The sequence below is a fragment of the Bactrocera dorsalis genome, chromosome 2 (assembly GCF_023373825.1).
Source record: "Bactrocera dorsalis isolate Fly_Bdor chromosome 2, ASM2337382v1, whole genome shotgun sequence".
Lineage (NCBI taxonomy): Eukaryota > Metazoa > Arthropoda > Insecta > Diptera > Tephritidae > Bactrocera > Bactrocera dorsalis.
This window is the reverse complement of record NC_064304.1, coordinates 88,608,115-88,622,100: the sequence shown is the minus strand read 5'-3', so window position 1 is coordinate 88,622,100 and position 13,986 is coordinate 88,608,115. Positions and strand designations below refer to the sequence as shown.

Here is a 13,986-nt window from a genome sequence, read left to right as displayed (position 1 = left end):
TTTATAATAAATTCAAAATCTTTGCCAACGTGGAGGCTAGGAATATATGTACATGTTGGACCGATATTTTTCACATTTATTAACGGTTAAACACACGCTTTTTGTTCAGTCCATTAACCATATATTGCACACCTAGCATCTACGTGGAAATGCATGACACATCGGAGGAAGGCAATTTGAAAAGAGTGGCACATTATAGAAAATGTATGGACTTAAAAAGTGGGGCGAACATTGCTTTTATTGGATATTAACACTCAAGAGCCCATCTAAGGGTTAAAGCTCACCCACACACACATACTTATGACACATCATCTGAAGCAGATAAAACACCAACTAACCCGTCAGCTAAATGTGAAACACCCTCCTGTCAATGAGGCGTTAAAAACCCCACTACCACATATTACAACAGTAAATTGCCGACAATACTGAATACACGGCTGAAAGTGCACTTGAAGGTAACAAGAGGCCAAGCGGTTGCACTGAAGTGGAAGGTGAGTGAAGTGATGTCGGAAACAAATGAAATTTCCACACATTTCCAAGCGGATTAAAAAATAATAAACGAAAAATAACAAAATAAATATGGAAAGACAATGAAGCAATAAGCAGACACGCGTCAGACCCTTCAACACGTTCTGCCAATAAAAAATGCAAATCACCCTGGAGAAAATGCCGCAGCACCTACGCGCTAAGCCTGTCACATACACATAAACCCATTTTCATGAGCAGCTATACCACGCCACTACTGGCCAGTCGGCGCTGGGGCGCACCTCCAACGAGGCTAGACTACAGAATTAACACTGCGATGCAAATGCAAAATATACTAGGCTAATTACACATACACGCCAGTTGCTCATTAACATTTCAATTTTATTTTAGTTTTATTTATTCACAGTTATCTTTTTTTTGAAAAACCACAAAATATAATTGTATCTTTTTACATATTCCACAGTCCATAATATCGCCGGATCCCACTTCATATGTGACCAAAGCGCGCGTCACACGTCCCACACCGCCGCCACCGTCCTACAACCCGATGCAATTTGTACAGATCAAACCATGCAATCTCTACCAAACCGCACAGGAGCAGCTCAAGAAGGCTGAAGAAGTGAAAAAGATCAAGGAAATTAAAAAAGAAGAGCCCGAGGATTGGCAGAATGTAAGTAAACACTTTCGTATCCTTCATTTGGATAATATTTGTACAGATAAAAAGATCGCTGCTTAGTTCGGAAAGAAGTGCGCTTAGGTTAGGTTAAGGTGGAAACTTGAAAAGCTGGCTGACAATTATGAAAAATGGAAATATGTGACCCCGTACATAGAAACCCGCCTAGTGTATCAAAACAGGGTTTTTTACGAGAAGCGTTGAAAGATGTGAAGCACGTGTACTCTCTCCCCCTTCCTCCTTGTTCATTACTATGTTAGCAGTTTAACACAATGAAGCCGTCTGAGTGTTGTCATGGTAATCGAACGCTCATTGTTTTGGCTGTCGCTTTCTGTTGTTTTCTCGTTGAACACCGATAATCGACATTTTGACACACTAGCCGGGTTTCTATGTGCGGGGTCACATATGTATGATTAAAATGAATATACAAATTATTAGCTGGCACCGGCAAAAAAAAACTGGATATGACGGTACTTGAAGGAATTGCCGATTTGCGAATTTCGCCTTTCGTCATGATCGTGGCTCATTTACTACATCAATATTCAAAATTTTCCATATAGTCGGATAAGGTCGAAATTCATTGATACATTGCACAGAAATCGACAACTGCCTGAATGATAAAGGTGCTGAGATACTATTTTAGGTGTACTTTAGTTCAAATCTGCTCAGTAAACGCTTTTCAAACCAATCAAACTTAACCTCCTCAGCAACGATTTTGAGGTTTGTAACTATATTCGATTGATAGGCGCGTTTCTTAACACAAATACGGCTTGACCTTATGGCCTCTCGAGAGTAGTTAGAATCCTCTCAAATACTTATTTCCTTTAAACCACCAAAGCTTGCTATAAAATTCATTCTATGCGATTACAGGTATTAAAAAGCTGATATAACACTTTTTCAATGGATAATGTTTGAAAAAAGAATTCGAATCTGTTTTTTCCTTGTTACGTCAAAAACATTTTTACTTTAAGAATCGCGGTATTATACGAGGGCTGCTGTCAAATTGTGCGGGATCCAACGAGAACAAACCTTTTTTACGGCCAGGTGTTCATGTAATATCGAATGTATGCTGGTGGGAGAAATGCATAGGCATGCCTCTATCTGAAGGTATGTTACATGACGGTCTTGCATTATCAGTTCACGTACGGCATCGATGTTTTCTGGCACAACGGCTGTTTTTGGACGACCTTCACGGAATTCGTCTTTGAGCGAGCGTCGGCCACGATTGAATTCGTTGTACCAGTTTTTCACAGTTCTATAGGATGGTGCTTCATAGCCATACAAAGATTTTAGTTCATCGATGCACTCTTGTCGTGATAATCCACGTCGAAAGTTGTGAAAAATGATCGCACGAAAATGTTCACGAGTTAATTCCATTTTTTGGCCGAGATGAATTTTATAATTCCCTGTAAATAAAACAATTCACGATTAAATGACAAAACGTTCTGAGTGATGTTATGCTAAAAAATGTCAAACTTTCCAATGGACATGTCAGATTGCACCTGGCAACACTTAGTGTTGCCTAGTCCAGAAATATATATAGCAGCCTATGTATACTGTACATTAAAATTTCGCCGGAAGTATTTGTCGGGAGTCATTAAAACCAGTTGTACGTCAAATAAACCCCCTAGAAATTATCAATTCTCTGAAAATATCACTGCGATATTCTGTTCTAATTGCTATTGCCTAATCGTTCGGAAACTACTCCCCAGCGAACTCATCGACTCGTTGCTGCTTTCTTCTTTCGTCAATCAACGTAGTCAACTCTATAATTTACTGTTGAAAAAATCAAAATTCAAAATTTTCACGAATACTGTTTACAACCAAAATTGTTGTTTTGAACGCAATAAAATTTCGCATGCGATTCTGTAGATTCAGTTTGTGCGCCAAAACCAAAATATATGTGTGATTGTGTGTATTTGTATTAAGAATGAATTTATAAATAAGGAAATAAAATGGCAACAGCAACTAATTTTTAATGCTCACGAATTACGGTGTTTACGATCAAACTAAATTTGGGTGTGTATAATTTGAAATTCGCCAACGAAAATCGCATTCGGCTATGGACGCGTTTTGAAATGTTTTTGTGTTTTTGGAGGTGTATTCGTATTGTGTAATTACGCGCAGCTCTGCAATTGCACTGTTTTTTTCATTTTTTCCTCTATATTTTCTGTATCTGTTTAAGGCAAAGCTAGATAAATAATGCTAATAAAAATTGAAAGGCAGCCGACAGCGGCAGCACAAGCAGCGAAATCATAAGCGCGAATCGTGACAAATTTTCGAAAACAGCAGACAAATACGCACAGAACGACGATAAAAGACGGCAATTTGTACAAGTTTTGAGCGTGCGAGCATTTGCTCTTGTTTATCAACGTCTTTTCGGTCTCTGTCATTGGCACATTTGCGCTAAACGCCTCTATGCCAAACACTTTGAATGCGAATGGCATTTAGGGGCATTTGAACAGCTGTTATCGCCATCGAAATTCGGTTTATTCTCCACTCGCACAGCAACAATTATTCAACACTGGCGCTTGCGCCGTTTGCTGTGAGTGTTGCATGTTGTAGCAGCATGAAAAATTCCGCTCAGGTATCAAAAGCTCGTCAACGCTCGTAATTTGTTATTCGGTCCAGTTGAAATGCTCCGGACTTTCGTACGCGTACTTAGAGTTTACGGATATGTGTGTGGTGTGTAGGCATTTGTGCTTGTTACATTTTTCACTGGGGCGTGGTTAACATACTGGCACAGACATTTCTATGCTGCCAATATCAATTGCGATTGCCGTTGTTTTTGTTTGCTCATATTTATTGCAGTTATGCAACTTTGCCGCACAGTACTTGCGCCGAACGTGGTGAATGCAAATTTTTACCAAATCACACACACATACACATGCGAATATGCACTACAATTGCGCAAAGTACCGAGCTGTATATTTAGTAGTCAAACTTCGCGCCATTTGAGTTTTGTAATTACTTTCTTTTTTTGGCTGACTTCACGGCAGTTGTCACCTCTAGTGATTATTTAATCCAGTTTTTTGCATTTTTTTGCTTTTTTACTTAAATGCCCGCGTTAACATGCACAACATTTACAAGACAATTTCGTAAAAGCAACAAAATTAATGGCAACAGTGTTTTTGTAGTTTTACAGTAGCGACAATAATGACAATCTCATTAGCCGTACATATTATGTAAGTACATTCATACATATTTATGTATGCGCATCCATTTATGGTAAGACTTACGCAATTGCCATTATTAGTCAGGCCCAGCGTCACTCTGTGTTGTCATCATTTATTTTCACAGTGTAATAAAGCAAATGTTTAGTTTCGAACTTCATTTATTTTCACAGCTATTAACAAGCGTCTACAAATGCCTTATCAGGGTTTGAATCTTGCTAGAGAAATCGACAGAGTAAGCGCTAGTCTTATAGATCCTTTGACATAAACTACACCTCAAATGGATTTGTTCATACTTAGAGAACGGCGTATCGACTAACCACTAGCGTAATTAAAAAGAGAAAGTAAGAGACCCTTTAGAGAGCGCCACCATTAGCTAGAACCAACATTTTACCGTAATCAAACTGTTGTCTTAAGAGCGATCTTACTTCGTTAAGCAAACCTCTGATTGTATTTATGTTAAGAGAAAGCTTCGATTATCCCTTTGACATCGGCTTATAACTAAAATGCTTCACTTTTCGTAGAAGAAGCTCTTAAAAAAGTAACACAAATAGTCCAGTCATTATAGTAAGTACACCTCGGAATTCGATATACCCATTTATATGTCTGTAAATACTTGTATAAAACACATTACGGCCAGATCCGTAAGAATCTATGTATAATACACGGCTGGCTATTGAACAAACTAATTATTTTCAAGAGATTGAGTTCTGTAAAAAATGAGTCCTTCCGTTTTTTCGAAGTTAGTCTCAAATTGGAAAGACTTAACGTATGTACTTATGTATGTACCTTAAAAGTAAAATTAAAGACACCACCTATGTTTCTGTCAGGCATATACTAGCGATCAAAATTGAAAAGAAGTAAAAATGTATGTCAAAAATACTACCCCGAATGTGAAACCTTAATTATAATATATTGTATTGCATTAATTTTCATATTTTTATCCCAATTCTGATTTTTCTAAATTTTCTTCTGCTCAACCGAATTACTTTCCCTTCGACCGACAACAATTGACCTATTCAAATATTTAAAGTACAAGTCATATACTCATGAATTTCAGTTTCTTTTCGTTTAACGAGTGCATATTGTTCACGAAACCCATCAAATCTGTTATAATTGATTATTGAATATTTGAGTAAACACAAATTGAAAGTCATTCTCGCCTTCCGATACTCTCTTATCACTTGATTATTATAATTTTCACGATTTTTTCACCGACTGTCTCCTCTTTACATTTTTCTGCCTGTAATCACACGTTTCGCAGCTACTGTTTAGGCAGTAGTTATGCGTGTGAAAATCAATTAATACGCGCCCGCCATTGTTTGTTCGATTGGTCAATTGGCCCAGTGAGGCTTTGACATGCTGAGTCGGCTAACTCGAGTAGCTTGGCTTACCCAATAAGTTAGACGGAGTAAATGCATACGTATATGTACCTAATATGTATGAGTGTATGTTTGTTCAAAACGGCTACATGTCTGACTTGAGTTAATTGTTTGATTTGGCCAACTCATGGGAAAGGAAGTCGTTATCGGCCAAATCGATGCAAGCACACTTAGTGTCGTTGCATAAGTCTGCTGCAGTTTTTTAAAATAATTTTTCATTGCGTACGTGTTGTTGTATTAAAGTACTTATGCTTTTTTATGTATATTTTTCCATTCAGCGTTTGTCATTATGAGTTTATAGCTGTTTAACTTTAGTGAAAGTTCCGAGCTTCAAAAGGGATTCAGCAACAGAAAAAGTCGGTTATTTTTCTAGAGATAAACTCTACTAGATTCAATTAAAGCGTGAAGTTCGTTTGCAAAATATAAAAAATATTTCTTTTGAACTTTCAGAATTTGGACAATTGGAAATCGTCGCGTAGAAAACGTGTCGAACACATCATCGATCGAGTTGTGGAAGTGAAAAAACTCGAATTGGAAGAACACGACCGGACGCGAAGAAAATCGAAGACATTCTCCGAAATGATCGAAGAAAGGTAAGAAATATTGAAGCAGGGAAGAATACAGTTATATGGCTTGTCGCCAAAAGTTGATTTTAAAGACAGATATTCTATACAGAATCTTCACAACTATTGTTATTTGCTTATATTACATTCAAAAACAAATACCTTATTATTACAGAGGTGAACGTGGTGGACGCGGTCGCGCAAAATTGGCCTCGTTAGCCGTTTACAATGAAGACGAATCGAACGACCTGAGCGACCTTGGCATTGGCACCAGCAGTGCCAGCGGCAAGAGCAGCCAATCGGAGGATTACGACAACAACAGTGTACTGGTAAGTTTTTTGAAGAATTAACGTTTCATGAAACTAAGTTAGGACCATATTCTGCCAAATTACAAGCGACGAGTACTAAATCGAATTGACCATGAGCAAATGAGATGCAAATCTGGAACTTTACGAACCATCAATGAAAGTATTTGATTTACAAAAATGTTTCGACGTGTTTTTTTTTCTATTTCGAGTAAGCTCTTTTTTTTGCCAAACGGACACATTTAACCTGACATTTTGAATATGAAAGTTTCTGCTTTCGTGACTTTTTCTCTTCTAAATTTATCATGGAGCATTCACACTGCTTTAACAATGAACCTGGAATTGGGTCAGTGTTGAAAAAGCATTAATTACCATTATTTCACACATATTTTGTAGCACATACACATACACAGCTGAAGATAAAGCGGAAGTTATGCTCAAACTTAAATTAGCCGCAGCTTTGTTTGTCCAACAGTGCCAGAGACTCATTAGCAAATCGTTAATTTTTCTGTTTCTCCGGTTTCTTGTTAAAGTGGTCGCTAACTGCTTGTCTAATTTTACAATCACAACTGCCTAATTTTAGCAGACATTTTGCACAAATATGTCCCCGGAGCCACTGACGGGGGGAAGCTTCCATTGCACTTTTAGGACGTTCACTTTGAGCACAGTTAGCCGCTAGATGTTAAATTCAAAGGTTGAGTTAACTTTTTAGAATAGTATTTCGAGCAATAAGATTTTTAAATTTTATCTTCTCAACATAAACCTAAACGTCGGCGGTAAAATTTTAATTATTCTCTCAAAATTATTTAATTTTTCAATCTCAGCAAGGCTTTGCTGCTTATACGTATTTGAACAAATGTTTCTTAGCTCGAACGGAATGCTTCCAAATTTTAGATAGGAATACTAAGCGAATTGTGAGCGTCAGGACTTTACCTGCAGATATATAATAGAAGTTAAATTACAAGTCCATAGCAGCCATCGATTACCTTTAAAATTTTAATATATTCCCCGGTCTATACATTCAGCGTTATTTCAGGCTTGAGACTCTAAATTAAATCAAACTAAAAATGTCTCTTTGATACCCGGTAGTTCGTCATATTTCTACTTTATGGGTATATTGTAATTTGATGACGCCAAATAATTTTTTGTCGTTTTTGACAGATCGTTTACAAGGGCACCAACGAACCGCACAGTTAATAAACAATAGCTGATATCAAAAGTCAAACGCAACGAAATTGAATCAGTCACAATATTCTTAAGCAATATCACCCCTGTCAAACAAATAATGACCAATAAAAGTATGAGGCATTGCGACAGCAGATAGATCAATTGAATTCAAAACGAAAGCGTAAAATCAATTAAATTGCTGAAACGTATCAGAACATTTTGTTTCTCCAATTCATTTGTATACCCAGTCTTTTCCGCTGGGTTTTCATTACCAAATTTTGTGTACTCTTGTTTTGTTCGAAATTCGTTTCGCTGCGAGCGTGTGTGACTGTGTCCGTGGACATAAATACACTTGTAATGCGCTTGCTGAACATTTGTTCTGTTTGATCTTTTGTTCTTCGTAACAGTTGAGAGCGTGTCGATCAGCTTAACGATCGTATACGCTGTGAGCACATTCTACATGACAATGTTGACAGCAGTTGCAACACTAATACAAAAACTACAGCCAACACATGAATTTAGAAATTTCGTAAATACTCGTGGTGTGAGAAGCTGTAAAAAAGCACAGAAAAGAATTTAACGATCAAGCGCATGTCAGTGGATGTCAGGGTCACAAATCAATTCCGCAGATGCTTCAATACGAGTATAAGCCCCCTCTTCTGGTTTGTTTTGAAAAACTTATACTTTTCTGCACAAACTGTATCCCACTTCACGACAGATTAAAACCTTTCGATCGTGCAAAGGATCACGTGATGTACATGCCGTGAAAGGTGTTAGATGCCTTAAAAAGTATCGCCATCTGCATATAATGGATACTAAAGAAAGTATAGATTTTTAACAAAAAGCAAGCAAAAAGCTTTGAGCATTGCTTTCTCATGATACACTTATGTTTCCTTCAAAGTTTACCAAATCTTTACTTATGTTATATTTTCTTCCGCAGAGTGACAACGCCGAACTCGACAAAGCCATATTTGAGAACAACCAAAAACCTAGTGGCATCCCCGCGCGTGAATACATATCCTCCCCAGGCTACGATACTTCTTCCAGCACAGCGCCCGGCAGCTCTCCCGATCCATGCGAATACACTTATGAGGGCGCCATTCAAGACTATAAGCAACGCGTGTCGCGCGCCAGTGGCGGCAGTGCTTTAGCCAATTTTAAGCTCAATAATGCCAACACAAATCCGGCGTTAATTTCCAAAAACAACTCCTCGAAAGAAAATACCCCGGACTGCAGCAATACAGTACCGAACGATACTTATCCCACACGTCGCGGCAGTAAAATCGAGGATCGCCTAATCGGCTTCGAAGTTACTTCGCCCAGTGATAGTCAAGAGGGTTTGGAGAAGAAAGTTGATGTACCAAAAATCGATATTTCGAAGCGTAAAGAGATTTTCGAAAATCAAAATGCCAATTCAGAACCAAAGTTGCTGGTGGGCAATGGTGGCGCTGGCAACGTAGCTGTGCCACGCGTTACACTGCGCGATCGCTTCAAGTTGGACGAGAGTGTGTCCAATAATAATGGCGAAGTACATGACTCCACATTAAAGCGTGAAGTTAAACGCCTATCAGGCGACATCACGAGCATACGATCGCGTATGCAAAGCTTAGAGCAACAACAAAATTTAGTCAATTCAACGAATGGCGGCAGCGCCGGTAAGGTACCCAGCGCAAAATTAGTCGATATACCAGTGCCACCATTGAAGGATCGTCTGTCTAGTTTACAGAATGCCGTAACCAAAGAAGAGGTGAGAAAGGCGCCGGTAGCACTTGTTGACGCCCGCCAGCTAGAGATAATGAAGAACGAAGAGGAAGAGCGACGCATGAAACTTATTGAGAATGAGAAGAAAGCCGTGCTGGAGGTAAGCAACAAGGAGGAGGAGGAAGTAGGTGCACCCGTATCCCAAACTACGATGCCACAACAAGTAGTGGTTAAAGTCGATGCGCCCGAGGAGGATGTCGATCGTGACGACAGCGGTATTCACACCGCCGATGGCGAAATCGAAGCCACGGAAATCTCCGAGCAGGAAGAACAACTGAATGCGGCTATTGCAGCGCTGGCACTGGAGGAGCAGCAGCTAACCGAAGCAGCTAATGCAGTGAACCAAATAGAAGCGGAGTTTGCCGAACTGTCCACCAGCGCAGTGAACGCCATCGCCAGCAGCCTGAACACAGGGTCCACAACAAAACCAACTAACGAACAGCCATGCGAAATGGAATTTAGTGTAAGTTCTACTAACAAATCATTGCTTGACCCCTCTATATCCAGTAGTGTTAAAAGTAGTTTTGAAAATACTATTGATAATGGTAATCGTAGTTTTGGTGAACAATTAGCTAATATTGAAAAAGAACAGCAGAAAATAAGCAACCTAATTGATTCTAAAGCTGAACAGGAGGTGTCGGGTAATACTTTAATAGTTGCTACGCCTTCTACTTTGCAAAGAAAACCTTCGAACGAGATGGTCCACGCGCGTAATCTGCTGCGTATGTTCAAAGAGACATTTAAGAGCGACATTGAATTAGACGAGGCACAAGAGCATGAAGTGAAGCCAATCTCAGAGTGTAGCGGTGCCATACCTAAAGTTCAACCATCCACAGAAATTGAAGCCCCACTTTCCCCAAAACCAATGCATATTTCAAAGCCAATCGATCGTGTACAAACGCCCACCGCATTCGTTGCGGGCGATGATGCTCCAATTAGCACACAAATATTTCAGTCTTCAACCATGTCCCCTTCGATTGTGTCACCGCATTCTCCTTTACCCTTCACCCACGGCACTTCGCCGATCACTATACCGCAAACACCACCATCTCCGTCAGCAGCACGCGCACCAACACCCCCACCACGTTCCTCGCCGAGTGTGCTTATGTCTAACGGTTTCTCCATGATACCGCGTGCTGTTAATCCAATTGGCAAGCCACCCATGTCACCCAAGTCGGTCCGTTACAATGTCAAGAGTCCCGTTAACAGTCCACCTCCCGTGCGTAAATCACCCGACGATAGTCCGTTCAGCATCAACGGTCGTGTTGAGATATTCAATTCGAAGAATATGAGCACCAACCCAACCGGGAAACCACCAACGCCAACAATGGCGGCAAAAAAATCATATGTGCCACATTTTGGTGCAACAACGACAACGCCAACATCACCCCTACTCGGTCGATCGCCCTCGCCTATGAATGTTACGCATTATAACGGTATTGAGTTTCCTAAGCAGCAACATCGACAACAGTCACATTCAACAGTGACCGCATTGCCCGGGACCGGTGAAGCGATGCCAGTTTCTAATCAAATAATGCAAACAACAGCTGCGTCAAATGAGATGAAATCAATGCCAAGCGCGCATGCAGTCAATGAACCTTCACATGAAGTCCGACAACCAGATGTGACAACTGTGCCATATAAACCACAACAACAGCAACAAAATCACACTGAAGTCGTTATGTGTGCACCGCCAGTAACCATCTTGAATCCGGATGAGCTGCCGAAACCCAACACCGTTAAAGCACTTTCCAATTGCTTCTCACAAGACGTGGCATCTAATCAGCAAGTCGGTAAGACGACACCACCAGTCCCCGGACCGAAGCCTTTGCCACGCAGTCGCATACCGCAAACACCACCACAGTCGCCTACGCCAGCAAAAAGAAATTTTTTCAACTCACCCGCCGGCATGGAAACTACTGCTGTGGTTAAAGAAACTACAACAAAAACAAAAAGTAAATTAGAGCAGGAACCGCAAGTCAAAACGGTGATAACAGCCGAGTTAACACCAACATCGCCCAGTGCAGATGAATTAAAGAAACTTTCTATTATCTCCGAAACATCAACAGTCTCAAGTGACTCCACCGTTTGCACAGGCCCTTTCGAAACCACAGCCCAGATACACACACCCCCAGTTGATACTGAGAAAAGCAAAGAGTTGAATCGCTCCACTCTCAAACCCCTACCGCTCGTGCGCTCCACACCAGGTTCCACAAATAAGTCGGCAGCAGCAGCTGTACGTTCTACCGGCGATCCATTGAAGCCAAATGACTCATTAACACCCGTTATTACAATACCTTCTGAAATTCCACCACTGGTACCATGCAAACCAAATGTGTCTACACTCTTTAAGCTGGCCACACCACCGGCATCGCCACATTCACCGCTCTCGCCCACTGATGTGGCACTTTGCAGTAACTTCCTAGACTCTTTTGAGCCCACAAACTCATTCTTGCCCACAAGGCAGAAGACGGTAGATGAGTCGCCATGTGACAAGCTTGATGTGAATGATTTACCCCCTAACAAGCGTCCTCCTTGCACATTCTACTCTGACATCACTCCGAAAAAGGTACGCGAATGTGATGACTCTGGTAAACCAGCTGAGATTGTACTCAAGTCAAACACCCCGCAGACTCAGCGGCAACAGACGGTAGAGGAAAAAATCTGTAAAAAGATTGACATAAATGATCTACCATCTTTCGACCAAGTCCCATTAACAGGCTATGATGAAGTTACCGCTGAACAAGTACGTCGTTGTGACGGTCTCTTAGCAAAACCGACAAAGCAACGTAGCTCGCCCGGTACACCAACATCTGCCAACAGTATAGCAACCACGCCGGACACACCCGACACAGTAAAGAACATAGCAGTTACTCCAAATATGTTTGCGGCCACTGCAAATAACTCGAAAACAAATAATTCGCATCCCAGCTCTAAACCGAACTCGCCAATAATGGCGGCGAGGGCCGCACACTCCCGTGCGTTGATTGAAACCTGCGAGCGTATCATCGCCGAAGAACGTCTGCACAGTAGTCACCTGAAGTCGGCGTTACCAGTCGGCGCTAGTAACAAAAACAATGGCACACCCATTTTACAGCGAAAGTCCAAAATACCTAAACCAATACCATGCTGCATCAGTGGCTCCGACTCCATGAATCAGGCCGATCAGCCAGGCAAACCAGTTCTGAAGCAGAGCAGTGGACCACCTACGCCTGAATCCGTAGATGAAAATATGATAGTTGGACGTCTACACGTGGTTGAGACACAAATTAAGGTGACCACCACCACACCGCCAGCAACACCCACCGTCACAACTAAAACAAACGCAAAAGCTGTATCGAATCCAAACACAAAGAAAACGAAAAATATATTCGATTTCTTGCGGAAGAATTTCGGACTCGGCGACGACAACACGCCAACGGTTGCCCCAGCTGCAGCGACCGCGACGGTCGATGTAGCACCAGAGACCGATAAAGACGTAGTGAAAGTGGACGAGATAATCACTGTGGAAAACTCAAAATTCTATATACCTTCAGATGACATGCCGCCACCACCGTTACCGAAAACACCAGCACCTGTCAATATCGAAATAACAAAGACTTTCACCACTGACGAAATTGTTGAGGAGGGCAACAGCGAACAGGCTTTGGTACAGGAAATCAACGATATGTTAGACGATGAGTTGAATAAGTTAACTGCGGAGAGTGGTGCAAGCGTAAGCGTGATTACGAGTGTCAACACTGTCAAATAGGGCTATTATTTCTTTATGGTGATCGCTAAGTGGTAATTCTGCATCTGAAATATCTAATACGAATTCGCAAAATTTAAATAATTAGTTTGTTACTCCTATAGTGAGCTTAATCTTCTCTTAAACAGCGGCTTAAACTTTTTAATGCATATAATGGGTCTGCACCTCAAATTACAACCCCCAGTAAGCTTCAATGATTCTAAGCTAAAATTACACTGTCTGTATTTCATTTGAAGAAGCTCTTTACAAAAGCTTTGAGAGTCTTCGAACTTCTCTCAGTTTTCTACAACTACTCACAAGAACACTAGCTGGAGTAAAATAAAAAAACAAGTCAATTTCTCGTTCAGTCGTTCAACCCCACTCACACACTCAGTCGTGCGACCACAAGCTCGTTCGTTTCTTTGATCGAATCTCCTCACCACTTTTCTTTTGTAAATTATTTTCTGTAAATGTTTCGTAAAGAACTTTTTATTCGTCTTACAACAGTAAAGCTTGTTTTGCAAAACTCGAATATATTGTGTAATTTCGCGCATTTTTAGAAGCCAAAACTTTTTGAAACCATAGGTTAAACTTGAAAAAATATCAAAACGAATTCTTTAAATACTCGTTTCTAAAATACGTCTGCAATAAGTTCTCTTTTTTATTTCATATTTTGTATAAATGTGTAGCTATCATATGTTGAAACGCTTAACTTTTTGTCGCATAATCACAATGATTGAATATCAAAG

The 13,986-nt window shown here is 40.5% G+C and overlaps 1 protein-coding gene across 9 annotated transcripts in view; it reads left to right on the top strand.

Annotated features, from left to right (window-relative positions):
- LOC105229619 (uncharacterized) overlaps positions 1-13,986 on the top strand; it is a 143,816-nt gene that overhangs the window by 113,617 nt on the left and 16,213 nt on the right. For 8 of the 9 annotated variants that reach the window (XM_049448281.1, XM_049448287.1, XM_049448288.1 and 5 more), the window contains 4 exons: positions 950-1,156; positions 6,165-6,307; positions 6,453-6,606; positions 8,690-9,973. In XM_049448281.1, coding sequence (XP_049304238.1) covers positions 950-1,156; positions 6,165-6,307; positions 6,453-6,606; positions 8,690-9,973 — 1,788 coding nt within the window. Of the gene's footprint in view, positions 1-949; positions 1,157-2,962; positions 3,179-6,164; positions 6,308-6,452; positions 6,607-8,689; positions 9,974-13,986 lie in introns of those variants that run through there. The other variant, XM_049448289.1, reaches the window with a different exon arrangement.